The sequence below is a fragment of the Poromitra crassiceps genome, assembly GCF_964638095.1.
Source record: "Poromitra crassiceps genome assembly, chromosome: 14".
Classification (NCBI taxonomy): Eukaryota; Metazoa; Chordata; class Actinopteri; order Beryciformes; family Melamphaidae; genus Poromitra; species Poromitra crassiceps.
The window spans coordinates 25,739,019-25,754,174 of record NC_139633.1 but is presented as its reverse complement, the minus strand read 5'-3'; the positions used below and the strand labels follow the sequence as shown (position 1 = coordinate 25,754,174).

Sequence of the window (15,156 nt, the reverse complement as noted above, 5' to 3'; positions counted from 1 at the left end):
TTTTCCATTATGATATTGCTACTTTTACTGACTTAAGTAAAGGTTTTTAGTACTTTTTCCACCACTGCTGCTCAGACTCTCCTGGGAGACTCTCCAAAACACCAAATTTTATTGAGTGGCATAAGTGCTTCATAACCAAGTATAAGATGGCGGCGCCCGTGACTCAGGAGGTAGAGCGAGCGCGTCGTCCACCAATCAGAAGGTCGGTGGTTCGATCCCCGGCTCCTCCAGTCCAGGCATGTCGAAGTGTCCTTGGGCAAGACACTGAACCCCAAATTGCTCCCGATGGCTGTACCAGCACCCTGCGTGGCAGCTTGCCGCTTTCGGCGTGTGAATGGGTGAATGTAGGCACATTGTAAAGCGCTTTGGATGAAAGCGCTACAGTATATAAATGCAGTCCATTTGACCATTTATAAGATCTACCTTGGGTTTATGTGACAGGTGAACGTTTGTTCTGTATGTGACAAAAGTAGCGAACGGACTAGATCACAATTCTGATAATTGTCTCTTTCTCTGCTTGTAGTTTCAAACAAATGGATCCATGAAAGAGGGCAGGAGTGGCGGCGGCCTTGTGGCCTGAACGAATCTGATGGGATCTGATCTGGAAGTGGAAAGCCCCCTCCTGTTCATGTCCCCCCTCGGCCATTCAGTGAACCATCGGGACCAAAGAACACTGCTACAGAGGACAGATCAGATATATACTGTATGTGGTCCAAAAGGCTCGCTCTTCCTCTTCAGTCACTCTCTTCCTTCCACAAGCGGTTGTGCTCTGAGCCCAGAGATTGTTTGGGTTCATGTCAAGTCCCTGGACAGTATTAGCTTTGCCGTGACAGATAGTATGTTCTTCAGGATGTTGGACGGATGGGCCTGTCCACCTCCCCCGTGTGTCTTTCTTTGCACTCTGTGTGAACCTCTCGCTCTGTGGTGAAGTAGGTTACTAGTGAGTAGGGACCGGTTTCCTCACTGTCAGTTTGAACCTTAAAGGAACAGTTCAAGTTTTTCTTTTTAAAGAAGCCTGTCAGATTCATCATATTCCTTTCAGTCCATCCAGAAAGTAAATGGAGTTTTGGTTGAATGTTAGCAATGCGAGTTAAAGTCGTTCGAACGGTAAACTAAAAAAAAATAATAATATTAATAATAATCACATGCAGTGCCTTTAAAACAGTTTGTTCACTGTTTAGAACACAATTTACTATTGAGAAGGACTTGCTGCACGTATAGACTTCCCAAAGAACGGGCTTCAGTTCATTGATTTCACAGTGATGGCGCAGGAATGTTAACCTCTGCTTCTAATAACTCAACAATAAAACACCAAAGTGTTATTTGAATAGACTCCCAGTCCATGATTAAATGGACAGACTTCTTCAAAAATAGGGGGGAAATGGCAAACATGGGTGTTCAACTAAGTCTAAATCTATGCAATACATTATTATTACATATCACAAATCTTTTATCTGCCATCGTCAAAGCCATAGTCTCTATTTGTAACTCCTCTGTGACTGCTCACACCATGACATCATATTGTTATGTTTGTCATACATGCACATACCAGCATGTACAGTACAGATGCATGCTGCGGTGTATGGGCACACACCTACACATGAACACAAATACAGGAACACAAGTCCTCCCATATGCTGCACAGAAACGCTCATATTTTTATATTTACAATTTTTTTTATTTGTCCAGTGTTGTCTATGGATCTAAGTGGGCGTTTGCTTTCATTTAACCAGCAAAATAAATTCAGGAACAATAGAAAATGAAAGGGTGGATTGGATATTCTACATTGTATCATAACAAGTCTAAGTATGTTTTACGGAGAGTGATCATGGTTTTACCAAAGAAACTCCTGGTAGGTTTATCAAAGTCCCTTATGATCCATTGTTTGATGACCAATGCATTTCTGTGTGAGACTTTATGGGTTTTCCAGGGAAGATGGAAGAAGCGTTTTATTTATATTTGTGTTGGTTTTTGTCTTGAAACTCTGAAATTGTTGTTTTCTACAATAAAGTCTGTTTTGGTGATGCTAAGGGACTGTTCGTTATTTAGAAGGGGGTGGGGTCACTGGAGGGATTTGGGGCACTCTGAATTAAAAAGCTGTGACCCTTCTCTGACCGAAATATATTTTTCCTTAAACCTCCACAAGTGATTGGAAAAATATGATTGACGAACAACAAATCTGTCACCTGACCGACAGACAAACGACAGATCTATCACCTGACCTACCGACAGACAACAGACCATCACACTGACCTACAGACCAACAACAGATCTATCACCTGACCTACCGACAGACAACAGACCATCACACTGACCTACAGACCAACAACAGATCCATCACCTGACCGACAGACAGTAGCTACATAGCTAGATAACAAACATCACATGTATTTATGTTATGACACCGTTTTCAGAGCAGAATTGTTTTTTGGAGCACATGGGGACAGTCAACTTCTTAGTGTATGCAGGGCTGCCCATAAGGGGGGGTAAAGGGGTAAGCTTCCACAGGCATCGCCACTAGGGGGGGCATTGGAGCCAGGCCAAAAAAAAATTTTTTACACTAAAATATATCTCCCATCCTGAAAATGCGGCAACTCATTTATTTTTTTGCAAGGAGTCGAACAAATACACAAAACACAGCAGCAGTAACAAGGCATGCTTGGGCAGGAGTGCTCCTGTGGAAAATAGTGCCATTCTGATGTAATCCCCCATCCGACCAGTGCAGTGAGAGGCAGCAATGTGCCGCAAGGCATCTAGTCTGCCGGAAAGCCAAAAGAAGAAGAAGAAGAACAAGGCAGGCTTGGGGCGGACCATTTTGCTTGGGGCAGCAGCATTTATGGTGTAACACACAACACACAGGTGATAGCAAAGAAAACAAGACCGGTGATAGGTTAGCAAAATGCCAGGAGCAAAACAAAATTCAGGATGCCAAAATCGCAAGGCAAAAAAAAGCGGGAGCAGGCAAGGGCTTTAGACCCAAATAATAATCTGTTAACAAACTTTTCAGTCAGCTCCGAAAGCTGCAGCATTGATATGAGTAAAGCGCGTGCGGGGGAAGGGGGGGCATAGTGGCTGCCTGCCACCACCCTTCCAGGGGCACTGCCATCTCTCTGGGCGGCCCTGAGTGTATGTAAAAGTTTAGAATGGCAAAATTTTTATGATTATGAATAGATTTTTGTTAAAATCATCATTGATGATAGGCTATATAATTCTTTAATTGTATTGCTATTGTTATTGAAGAAACCAAACAGTACTAAACGCTACATTTTCCCAGTAAAGAGAAAAGTCAGAGTCAAGGGGCAGAGCTGGTAGGGGTATGATGGTGCCACCACGTGACTGGCCAGTACTAATTGCTGGTGACGTTGCTGCACTGTGGTAACCGGGGCCAGACCACTGGGCCAGACGTCTCTCAGGTCGGGGAGGACAAGGCAGGGCAAGCGTGAGAAAAGAAGCAGATCTACGCCCGTAACATTACAGCCAACCAGCCAGCCGTCCGTCCAGCATAAAGAAAGAGTCCTGAAGGATAATACAGTTGAGAGTTTCGGGGGAATTAAAAAGTTTGGCACAATGATGACCCAGGTGGAGACCGTGGTTCACTATGACAACGGCTACGACGAGTACGAGTACATGCTCCAGGAGGACGAGTGGGACAGGGACATGCTGCTGGACCCCGCCTGGGAGAAACAGCAAAGGAAAGTAAGAAAACTACTGAATACATTTACTTTACGCACCAGATTATAGCCTGAGATGTGGTAGCTGGCCTAGCCTACTGCATTTAGGCTATTTGTATGAACTAGAAATACATTAATTGGATTAGGCGTCATTCCTGTTGTTGAACTCATAACATGATATTATAAACTGTCAGTGTCAGTGAGCTTCTAGTTTATTGTATGTGGATTCAGCCAGGCGCGCCACAGCTCTCTTGGGACCAGTGTCAAGCCGACCAGAATAATAAAATAGAACTTCTGGCAACGATTTTCAGAATAAAGGTCTTATTGACAAACTTGTTTGAGTAGCCGAATACAATTTGAAAATAAAGATTATGCGTACATTAAAAAAATATATGTAAATATAAATACATTCTCCTTTCTTCACCAAGTAACACACTTTTTCGATTTTACTTTGAAGGCAAAAACGCCTAACTTCCGGTATTATTCTGGCTGCGTGTGGCTGACTTGACGCAGCCAGAGGACTTGACGGACGGATGCGGTGGGTACCAGCTAAAATAGCTCTGCGCGCCGTGCATCTCTCCAAACTGTTGCCATTCCACTGATACGCCCGGAATGCGAGCTGTCAACAGATGCTCCTAACACATGATGACGCTCTTGGGATTAGAATGGAGGCTATATCTAATTTTAACCTCGGGACCAAAAGGCATTATAGTAGGGTTAATCCAGTGTCCTTGGTGCGGAATTCTTTTGTTTATAGAAACCGCGCAAAAATATTGTAGCAGCAGCAGCAGCAGCAGCAGCAGCCGTCTGATGAATATAGGCCTAGCCTAGTAGTCCTGCCACTGCTGCCAGCCACTCTGTCAGTTGGTTTTAGGGCTTTCAAGTCTGCAGCTCTTTAAACAACTGGAGCTCCATGACCTATGACAACAAACAACAGTATTTTTGGTAACACACAGCAGCAAAATGACTGGAGAGTTGGAGATTTCAAAGATGCACAATTAGTAGCTACAGGCCCTGAAAAGGGCTTTCATTTTTTTAGATACCCCTATCCGATGTAGAACTAAACAGGACCATGTTTTTTTCTTCATCATTTTGATATATCCCAATTCATTCTCTAATTTATTGATTTTTTATTTATATTTATAGAATAACCCTAGGAAAGCCATACATCCTCTGAATGTCTCTAGTTTGTGCTTGTAAAGTTTCATCAGGCTGTGATTACCCTGCACGTCAAAATAGGTCATTTTATACAGTGAGGTCAAGTAAAAAAAAAAAATTAAATTGCTACTATGGGGACTAGCATCATCACACATGAATCCCAAATGAGCTCATATCTCAGCTTTCCAGTCATACCCAATTTATGCAATTCCGAGACTGTTTAGGGACCCAAGGATGCAGAAATATCCGAATAGATTAGTGAGAGCGGGGGGGAACGCATTTATAATGCATGTCAAAAAAACTGCATGGTTTTTGCCAGCAACTGCATGGGAGTAGCATATGTCTGTAAAGGGGAGACTCGTGGGTACTCATAGAATGCATTGTCATTCAGATACCTTGAGGTGGGAGGTCCAGGGACCCCTTTGAAAATGGCAGTTTTCCCTAGCCAAACTGTAACCTAACTTTGGAGCGTTATTTAGCCCCCTTGCCAACAAGCTAGCATGGTATGGTTGGTACCAACGGATGCCTTAGGTCTTCTAGTTTCATATGATACCAGGATCTTCATCCTGGCTTTAAAAAATGAGCCCGGTACAGCCTCTGAAATACAGTCGGCTGTGAGCCAAGGAGTTGAAAAAAGTCCCCTGTGTCCTCCGATAAATGACATCCTTGTGTTAAATGACCTCTGAGGGGTGTGGTCCTATTATAAACACAAAGGACTGGAATCATGCAGCGTTTATTGTCTTGTTGGCTGCGGTAGTTCTCGTTGCTTCTTATTATGCCAAAGTGCATGCGATCAGGTGTGCTTTTATTACCTGACAGGTTTATCAAGGGCATTGCTAAAAGTTAAGCCTCCACTGCTGTAAACGTGTAAATGAGAGTCATAATTGTAATGGATAAACTCAGAGGAGAGTTCAGCCAAGTTTGTGCTGCCAGGCTACGATAAATGATCAAGTAAAAAGTGTGACATGGATGTATATTTCATTAAGGCAAGGCGAGTTTATTACAGAACATTTCCTACACAAATTCAATTCAAAGCACTTTACACATGCATTTTTCTGATGTCATATATCCCCTCATATATCATAACGGTGGAATTGCAGTCAAACACTCAGTCGTCGTTTATTTTCCATCCCCTGGATGCCGTATATATATACAGCCAGACTCTGACCTAGTGCAAAGGCAATGAAAAGGCATCAGCCTGCTCAGTGACAGGGGTGATGGTCCTCTCTGGATGTGATTCATACATATTTTTAGCTGTAATCGTCAGGGGGGTCAGCAGTGCTGCTAAAGGGGGGGGGGGGGGGGTCAGCAGTGCTGCTAAAGGCGAGTGGGCGTGCTGGAAAGTGGGCGGCAGGGCTCTGTGACTGCAGCAGCCAGGGTCAGATATGAAGAGCCAGCAGCAGGCCAGCCAGGACAGGAGGGGCAGCGGTTCAATGTCACACACACACCCGGGCCCTGCCGGGGGTCTCTCTCAGGTTGGAATGTGATGGCCTTTATATGACAAAGCCTCAAATATTCCCTTTGTTGCACAGCAGGACCTCCAAAGGGGAAGCGTGCGCAGGCAGCTGGGTGACCCGTTAGCACGCCGGCCCTCCTGGGTGCAAGGCTGTGTAAGAACTGTGAAGGTGTTAAGGTCTTAACCCCTTGAACTCTGATTTCCACCTTAAATTTGGCCCTTAACTAGCTTCAAAGTTGGAAGAAAAAAAAGTATGTCACATGCATCTTCTGTACTGTATCTGCTCACTTCAACACTCCATTGGATTTACATCACGCTTATAATTTATATTGAGTGAAACATTCCAACCCAAGACCCAACACTATGAAATGCAATACCCCCACCCCCTCCCCATCATTTTATTCATATTTCCATGTAATTCAACGTGACATAAATAATTTGGTATATTTGGAAAGCTGGGATCTTAAAATAAAGTTCTGTGGGTTTGTAGGCTACTACAAAGCATGGCCATGCAGCATGTGTTTTCAATGATGGTGTGTGGAGGGACCGGCTCAATGATGGTGTGTGGAGGGATCGGCAGGGTGGAAATTGGAAACACTCTCTCAGTCAGTCAGACCATCGGTCTGTGTGAGGGTGAGCAGAGCACAATGTCATCAAGGCAGCTTACCACCTTACAGTGTGGTGACTGTGATCAATGTCTTTTACATTGTTGTGTGCTCTGCTGCTGTTGCTGTATGTGTTTGATTAGCTCACTGCTTTGGGCACCTACAGTAGAAGCACAGAGATGGCATGTGTTGCAGCCTAGTCACACGGCTCTCTAGGAGTTATGCTTAACATTTTCAACAATATAGATATGACATTTCTATTCATCCCCCTATGTGCTATATCTGTGAAATGACCTATTTATTGGAATTTGGGATTATATTCCCATCCGTTATCCAGGCCTACCTTTGTCCATACTGTACCTTACAGTGTTGCGGGTAACTCATTACAAATGTAACATATTACATGTAATATGTAACTTTTAGCAGTAACTCAGTAATATAACCTATTACTTATAGGATTTCAGTAATATTATACCAGTTACTTTGTCAAGTAACTCAAGTTACAAATTGAGTGCATTTCTTTTAAATCAAAGCACATATTTGATTTATATGAAGATACAATCATTTCCTAATCAAACTGTTTTTTTAAATGCAAATAACCACTATAGATGACAATAACAAAGGAAAATAATAATATTTAGAATTTTGGATGGTTTACACTGACTTCGAGACGGTTGAAATGATTTTTCGGGATGGTTCCGGGGCGGCGATGTCATTCTGCTGCTGCTGGTGTTTTGGTGAAAGTAATGCAAAAGTAGTGTAATAAGTAACGAGTTACTCTACACAGACAGTAATATTGAAAAGTAACTTATTACTTTCAAATGAAAGTAACTAGTAATATGTAGTATATTACATTTTGAAAGTAACTTGCCCAACACCGGCACCTTAACACAGTAATGAGTGTAACAGCATACTACAAGTATTGTGATAACGCTATCTGCTTGCAGCTGACAATATTTTGAGTGCCAAAACAGTGAGCGAAAGTGACACGAGGGCGGTAGCACGCGTCCGTATCCACGTGACATTTTCACTCCTCCTGACACGGCGAGACGTTTTGACGTTTTCCTTCCCGTCTCTTATCATGAGGCAGACCAGACCCGGTCTAAATTTAACACCTTGTATCAGTCGGAATGCGCTCTGCGGTCTGCTGGCCACTTCCATCGGTACAGTGCTGATCGTCCGTGAACCCTGCTGGCTATTGAAAGACTTACGTGTAAAAATAGGAGGAAAAGACAATGATCCTATATCTAAACCCGTCTACATTATTTCAGTACTAGACATGGATGGACCACATATTACAACTCTGTAGCTCTGATGATTGTTCGCCGTCCGCTTGGGAAAGACTGGCATGTTAAAACAGGATGTATACTATGCCACTGTAGGAAAAAGTTTAAATCGAACACAAAGAGGTCAGCAGACCCTCTACTAGGGCTGCACGATATGAGGAAAAGCTGCGATGTGCGATAACACTGTTCAATATTGCGATGACGATATGACCTGCGATAAATAAAAAAAATGCTATAAACAAAAATATTAATGGGTAGGGGTGCTCCGAGGGGCTAAGCCACGATCCGATCTGTTTCCCTGGGGTCACGATCTGATTCCAGAATCGATTCTCGATTCCAACGATTCTCGATTCCAGAATCGAGAATCGATTTTCAATTATGTAGTTTTATATTGCAATAACACACAAAGGTAAATCTAAGACAAAAAATGACAAATGTATTAATGCTGAACTTCAAATTCAACTTCTGAAGTATTACAGTGAGGGCCTAAATTCATTTTGCAATATGAGTGTGTTAATTTAAGCATACGTATCAGTAAGTGGCACGGGATTCTCAAAGCCTGTGTTGAGGGTCATACGAACAAAAATGCACTCGAAGCTAAAAGAAATCCAAAACCAACAAGTTAATTATTTACATTTTTACTTCAATGTAGAACAGCAATTTCTTACACATGAGATTACTTTTAGCCTTTTAGTCATAACGATTATTGAAAGATATTCCATATTCCAGACTGAAATGTATTTGCCAGAATGACATGAACATTTGGACATTTATTCAGCCGGGATCTTGCATGTTGCGTTCAGGTGCACTGTAATTTTTTTATTATTATTATTATTTTTTTCGATAACACCTGACTTTTGCGATGTGTTCATCGCGCATTTTCATATCGCGATGACGATGAAAATACGATTAATCGTGCAGCCCTACCCTCTACACATAGGTTAATCTCAAAATGTGACGATGCTATGATATGTGGTGTTTTAGCAAAGACTTGTTAAGCTAATATCTACTTCAGCTTGTTTTACATCCACTGCAGAGAAGGATATAATGCTTATCAAGTAATCCATGTACTGTTAAGGGCAGTTTATAGTAGGCTACTACACAACGATTTATGATCGCGAAAAAGTCACCAACATTCCATCATCGCTCGACTTTGATTTCTAGACGCTGTCACTCCATAAAAAAAGTATAAACAGATGTTCAGTTAAAGTAGAACAAAAGCCCAACTTGTTTTTAGGAGTTAGCTTTTCAAAATGTTTTTATACATTCATAACAACGTAGCGGTGAAAGGATATCACTCCATGTCTGAATGAATACCTGTTTTTGTCTGCTCTGTTCTCTGCCACTCATTCTCATATCTGTGCTTTACAGAAGTTACAGGTCTCTCAACTTCATAGAATTCAGCCAAACCTCACAGGAATTGCAGAGTATTTTTAAACACCGAATATTATAATATATTGATTGGCATGGTGACATTTTACAGTTGTCATTGTCAACTCCACACTTGATTGACCTGAGCTTCCCTTCCCTGGTAGACCTTCACAGCCTGGTGCAACTCCCACCTTAGGAAAGCAGGGACTCAAATTGAAAATATTGAGGAGGACTTCAGGAATGGACTCAAACTCATGCTGCTGCTGGAAGTGATCTCAGGTCAGAGAGCATGTCGGCTCAACCTGCTAAAAGAGACATTTCTATCATAACTCTTAGTTGATATAGAATCTATCCTTGATCACTTGTGATGTTATGCCAATAGGTTATTGTCAATCTTTTTTTAATTCACTCGGTACCAGTGAATTGAAAAGGTGGACATTATCCTACCCTCTCATCACCGTAGTCGTCACTGCTGTGGTTTATTTTATTTATATTGTAATAATGAGCGTATGGAATGACTTAATTGGCTCTGCCACATTATGGTCCATCTGCAGGAGAGCGGTTACCCAAGCCAGATAGAGGGAAGATGCGTTTTCATAAGATTGCCAACGTCAACAAAGCGCTGGATTTCATCACAAGCAAAGGAGTAAAACTGGTCTCCATTGGAGCTGAAGGTACCTGAACCCTTCCTGCACATAAGAACGTATTCCAGGTAGTAGAGTACATGCATAGAATACATAGAATAATATCTATGAAGGCAGTTGGCCGACTGTGAGTTAATCTTTTTATTATACCCTTCGGTGATATCTGATGCTAACAGATTGTTCCTTTTTCAGAGATTGTGGACGGTAATATAAAGATGACTCTCGGAATGATCTGGACCATCATCCTTCGCTTCGCTATTCAGGACATTTCTGTGGAAGGTGACATTCTAAGATTCAAATCTAGGGAGACAGGTGTCACTGATAGGTTTTCTATAGAGAGCCAAAGTGGAGCGCCACTTCCTGCTTCAGCACTGTACCAGAGATTTTCATCCGCCATTTATTTTCCCATAGACATTTTGTAAAATGCTTATAAAAATAGTTTTACTTCTTCAAACCAAACGGTTCAGATATATTTAGAAACAGGCGAGATTGCATCACATTCCACTCAGACCAAAACGGGGGGGAAATGCAGGTTTAAAGAGAAAAATAAATTAATGTTGTTTTTTTAAGTTTTGGTCCGAGTGAAATGTTCTATGGTCTCCCCCGATTCTAAATATAGCTGAACCGTTTGGTTTGACCAAGTAAAACTATTTTTATAAGCATTTTACGAAATGTCTATGGGAAAATAAATTGCAGAAGAAAATCTCTGGTACAGTGCTGAAGCAGGAAGTGACGTTCACTTTGCCTCTCTATAAGATGTTGTGGCCACAGGATGTGTGGGACATGCAACCACATGTGGTAATTACAATAGCTGAATGGCAACATGTGATAATTGTTCAATGTACATTTAGGTCTCATGCAACCTGTGACCACCTGAGCAAAGACACGTCTTGGAATACAGCAAAACAGGGAATTGTAGAAAAACAAATCATAGACCATAGAGACACTGCGGGGTGCGTCATCATTCAGAAACCACACCCAAAATGGGGGGAAACAAAACTCCCGTCCAATCATGGCGTTCTCCTATGTCGCGTGCATGGTCGGGTGTTGCACAAAAAGATCGTATATACGGAAGATGAACACTCCAACTTACTTCATTGACAACATCCACATTTTTCTTCTCGCCAATTCTCAATGGCTTCCTTGTTTTCCTCGGGAGTACAAAAAAACTTTAACTGACGATTTTTTACATTTGTTGTCTGCGCAGCCCACAGCTTTTAGCTATGTTTAATTCAAGGAAAATGACGCTGGCGTGTGGAAATGAATGGAGCTTTTCCCCCGTGATGGGCGTGGCCTATTTCATGCAGTGTCTCTATGGTGTACACCTCTTTACATTTCTGGTCATCCACTCTTTCCTCAGAAACATCTGCCAAGGAAGGTCTTCTCTTGTGGTGCCAGAGAAAGACTGCCCCCTACAGGAATGTCAATGTCCAAAACTTCCATGTCAGGTGAGTGTTAAATGCTGAATAATTACAGTGACATGCTATGTGGTTGATAGGAGATTCAGGTTCTCATCTCATTATTTACAAGTCAATGACATATTTCAAGTAAATTAATGATTAGTAAAGGCCAACTCAATAAAGAGACAGAGAAAAGGGCATTTGTATTCAGGATTGATAACATAAATGGTACTTTGATGCCTTAGAGACAGCGATATGGATATTTAGCTTTGAGCAGTCAGAAATGCCAAGTAAAATGATAATTTGTCTTGCCAGACACCTTGAGGGGAAAAGCATTTGCACAGATAAATAAATCAAACGACACTCTCCCATGGTGTGAATCAAATTGAATGGCATCCTCATATGATGTCGCATCACATTTAGCAAAATTGCAGATTACTTATTAGGCGTCTTCTTCCCAATTGGGAAATAAGGCTGTGACGGTCTGACGCCATTCATCTATGTTTGAGTTGTCATCCTCATAGTTTCTGTAACAAGATCTTTTTTTACGGGGTTTGTTTGTTGGCCCCACGTCCAACCCCCAACCTGGAGGACCAGGTGCTGGATTTAGTCTGGCCTCCACTCTCAAACCTTCCCAGCTTGGTAGGACCTGCCAGGGGTTAGACCCCCGCCGGTATAGCTTTCAGAGTCACAGAGACATACAAGCCTCTACGCCACGGCAAGGTAGCCACAACACCGGAGAAGGAAATAGAGAGCCGCAGGGATGACGTATTTTTGTAGGCTGAATGCGGAAGTCCCGAACTTCCTGGTTCTTCACTGTTTCTGTCTATGGGATTTTTGAATGGGTTTTTGGCGCGATGCTTCAAATAATGTCTGTGGGCAACGCAAGTTTAATCAAACGCGAACCAAGGTTCAGCGGGATAATCTTCACACATGAGCACCACTTTCATGAGTTTTGTAGCGTAAATGCGAGCCCTAGAAGTAAAAAGCTCGAGCTAAGCTAATCCATAACTACACACTGTCGCATAGGCTTCCACGTCACGTCAGCACTCAACCTGGACTGTTGTTGGATGTGTGCACTGATTACCCCGGGCTGAACGGGGCTGAACCAGGTGAGGGAAGAGAATTTCTGTGTTCGTCCTTTGAGTGGTGACGTTATTGACGTATATATCTCCATCGACTCAACAGTGTAGTCTCATTTAGCCGTTTGCTAGCTAGCCACCCTTTTACGGCACATAAAAGCTTCAAAACTCATAAAAGTGGTCTTCATGTGTGAAGATGATGTTACTAAACACTGGTTCGCGTTTGATTAAGCCAGCGTTGCCCAGAGAGATTATTAGAAGCATCGCGCCAAAAACCCATTCAAAACTCCCATAGGCGAAAACTGTGAAGAACCAGGACTGTTAGCATCGATGATTTCCGGACTTGTTACTGCGGCTCTCTATAGCAGATAGATTAGCATAATTTCAGCATAATCAGATAGCATTTTGCCAGTAGTCAGTTCTTCATGAAGCTGACCAGCAAAACACTTATTGTTACTGTGGCACCTTTAGCCCAAATAGTTAATGGGAAGTTCTTCACTCAGAGGCAACCTCACCTCTGAGTCTAGCAGATTTGCCTCTTTGACCTCTGAAGTCTGACATGTTGGTTCTTTCTGCTCATTGGCCGGTGAAGCTGGAAGGACGGCCTGGCCTTCTGCGCCCTGATTCACAGACACAGACCCGACCTCATCGACTACTCTAAGCTCAACAAGGTGTCCAGTGTGGCCTCACTTGTAACCGGGATGCTGTGTCTCAACCCCAAACACTAACAGATTGATCTCCACACAATTAACATTCCTGTTCCCTTTCACAGTGTCAATTAACAGAAATGAACACAAACTGGAATCAGAAGAATGACTTCCGTTGCCGTAGATGAAGTCGTCTTACCTGCGTTGTGAAACATTGAAGAAAATTGTAGGACTAGTAGTCGTACGCCGTCTTTGACTCACGTCCTCTCTCCGCCGCACACGTTTACATTTTGCAATGCTCACCTGGTTTGTCTGTTTTGGACTCTCTAAGCGAGGAAGGGTGGACTGGCGTTCTTGTGCCTTAAACCAGAAACACAGAGCGCATCAAGTGCTGTACCAGAGTCGGATGGTACTGTAGCAACAGTGCAGCATCGTGTTTGGTCCACAGCTTGTAGAAGTGAAGTCCAGAGACACTCACACCCATATGTTTTGTAGTGTGCAGCAGTTTACTGTGTGTAGTGTGGATTGCTGTAGTTAGAATAGCATTTAATGTTGATGTTGCCTAGATTCTTAATGTACTCTATGGATATTACGTGTCTACTTCACTGCAAGATGTTGTTTCTCCTAATCGTTGCATTCAAATAGTTTAACTTTCCTCCCTCATTACTTTCGTATCCTTTCATCATAATAAGCCTGATTCAGACCTTTACTCAAGTTCGTTTTTATGTTCCCTGCAGCACTTTCCACGCTTGATTTACTCACGGGGGGAAACACGCTTCCTGCAAGATAAAAGGCTTGAAGTGATGAATAATATGTAAATCAAAGTGTGTCTACCTTCACATTATGATATATGGATTTAGATTTTTGATTTAGCACTCTCATCAGATCATGATCTAATATTTGCATAATACTAAATGCAAAATACATAAAATGATGTAAACTAGTGCTCACAGACATGGCAGTGGGCTGGAGTGTGACAGCTGTCATGTGTCTCTACAGGTACCATCCTGGTGACTGACAGGTGCTGTGTCAGCCAGACAGGCTGGCCAGGGATGCTGTATGAATATTTCAAGTCTCTCTCCTCTATTTCCCCGCATAGTTCTTAATAACGATGACCATAATATAGCTTGATATATTGCCCAGACACTGAAGTGCAAGGACAGAATCCATCATGTAGCCTCCCCGACGCCTTAGATCCCTTCAACTGTACACTTGTCACCATCAGGAGGCAGGAACAAACTATCTATTTAAAATATGAAGAGACGACATTTCATGAATATTCAATCAGCATGCAGTGTGATGCAGACGTGACCATAACAAGTGATTAATGCAATTTGAGGGCGGCTTGTCTTTATGGCGAGTAGGATGCACTCGTCATAAAGAAAGTCCTTTTGATATCAAACTTTGATTTGGTAGTATCAAATTATTTAAATGATTTCTTAAAGGCAAAAACTCCCAATTGACTAGATTTCAGATTTGATAAAGGATATTTATTATGTTTTTATTCACTTAATGTTGCAAAAGCAAATCAAGGTACCTACAGTAGGTAGGTATCGTGTGCCATTATTGTCCTCACCAAAACCTAAATTAAAAGCACATGGCGTTTAAAAGCAACGTCCCAGCAGAAAGACGTGAGAAATGAGAAGAGGTCACGGCCTGATTTTTTCACCATACCAATTGTCTTGACTGTTGAATGCAGCTGCATCATGTGACAAAGTCAATTCCATGCAAAGGATCAATAAACTATCTATCCTAATAGCAAACATATAGAAATGTCTGACTAGTCGTGGGCTTCAAGGGCTTGTTCACCTCGAATGCACAAATCTCAGTTGTTTG

At 42.3% G+C, this 15,156-nt stretch overlaps 2 protein-coding genes across 3 annotated transcripts in view; both read left to right on the top strand.

Moving 5' to 3' along the window:
- The window catches only part of p4ha1b (prolyl 4-hydroxylase, alpha polypeptide I b), a 33,119-nt gene extending 31,095 nt beyond the window's left edge, over window positions 1-2,024 (top strand). For both annotated transcript variants that reach the window (XM_083650492.1, XM_083650491.1), the window contains exon 15: window positions 524-2,024. In XM_083650492.1, the coding sequence (XP_083506618.1) occupies window positions 524-600 (77 nt within the window). In that variant the 3' untranslated portion in view covers window positions 601-2,024. The remainder of the gene's footprint in view (window positions 1-523) is intronic.
- A 1,543-nt stretch (window positions 2,025-3,567) lies between these two features.
- actn2b (actinin, alpha 2b) overlaps window positions 3,568-15,156 on the top strand; it is a gene marked incomplete at its 5' end in the record, with an annotated part of 30,468 nt that continues 18,879 nt past the window's right edge. The window contains 6 exons of the mRNA XM_083650306.1: window positions 3,568-3,696; window positions 9,712-9,826; window positions 10,102-10,221; window positions 10,384-10,470; window positions 11,552-11,639; window positions 13,266-13,344. Coding sequence (XP_083506432.1) covers window positions 3,568-3,696; window positions 9,712-9,826; window positions 10,102-10,221; window positions 10,384-10,470; window positions 11,552-11,639; window positions 13,266-13,344 — 618 coding nt within the window. The remainder of the gene's footprint in view (window positions 3,697-9,711; window positions 9,827-10,101; window positions 10,222-10,383; window positions 10,471-11,551; window positions 11,640-13,265; window positions 13,345-15,156) is intronic.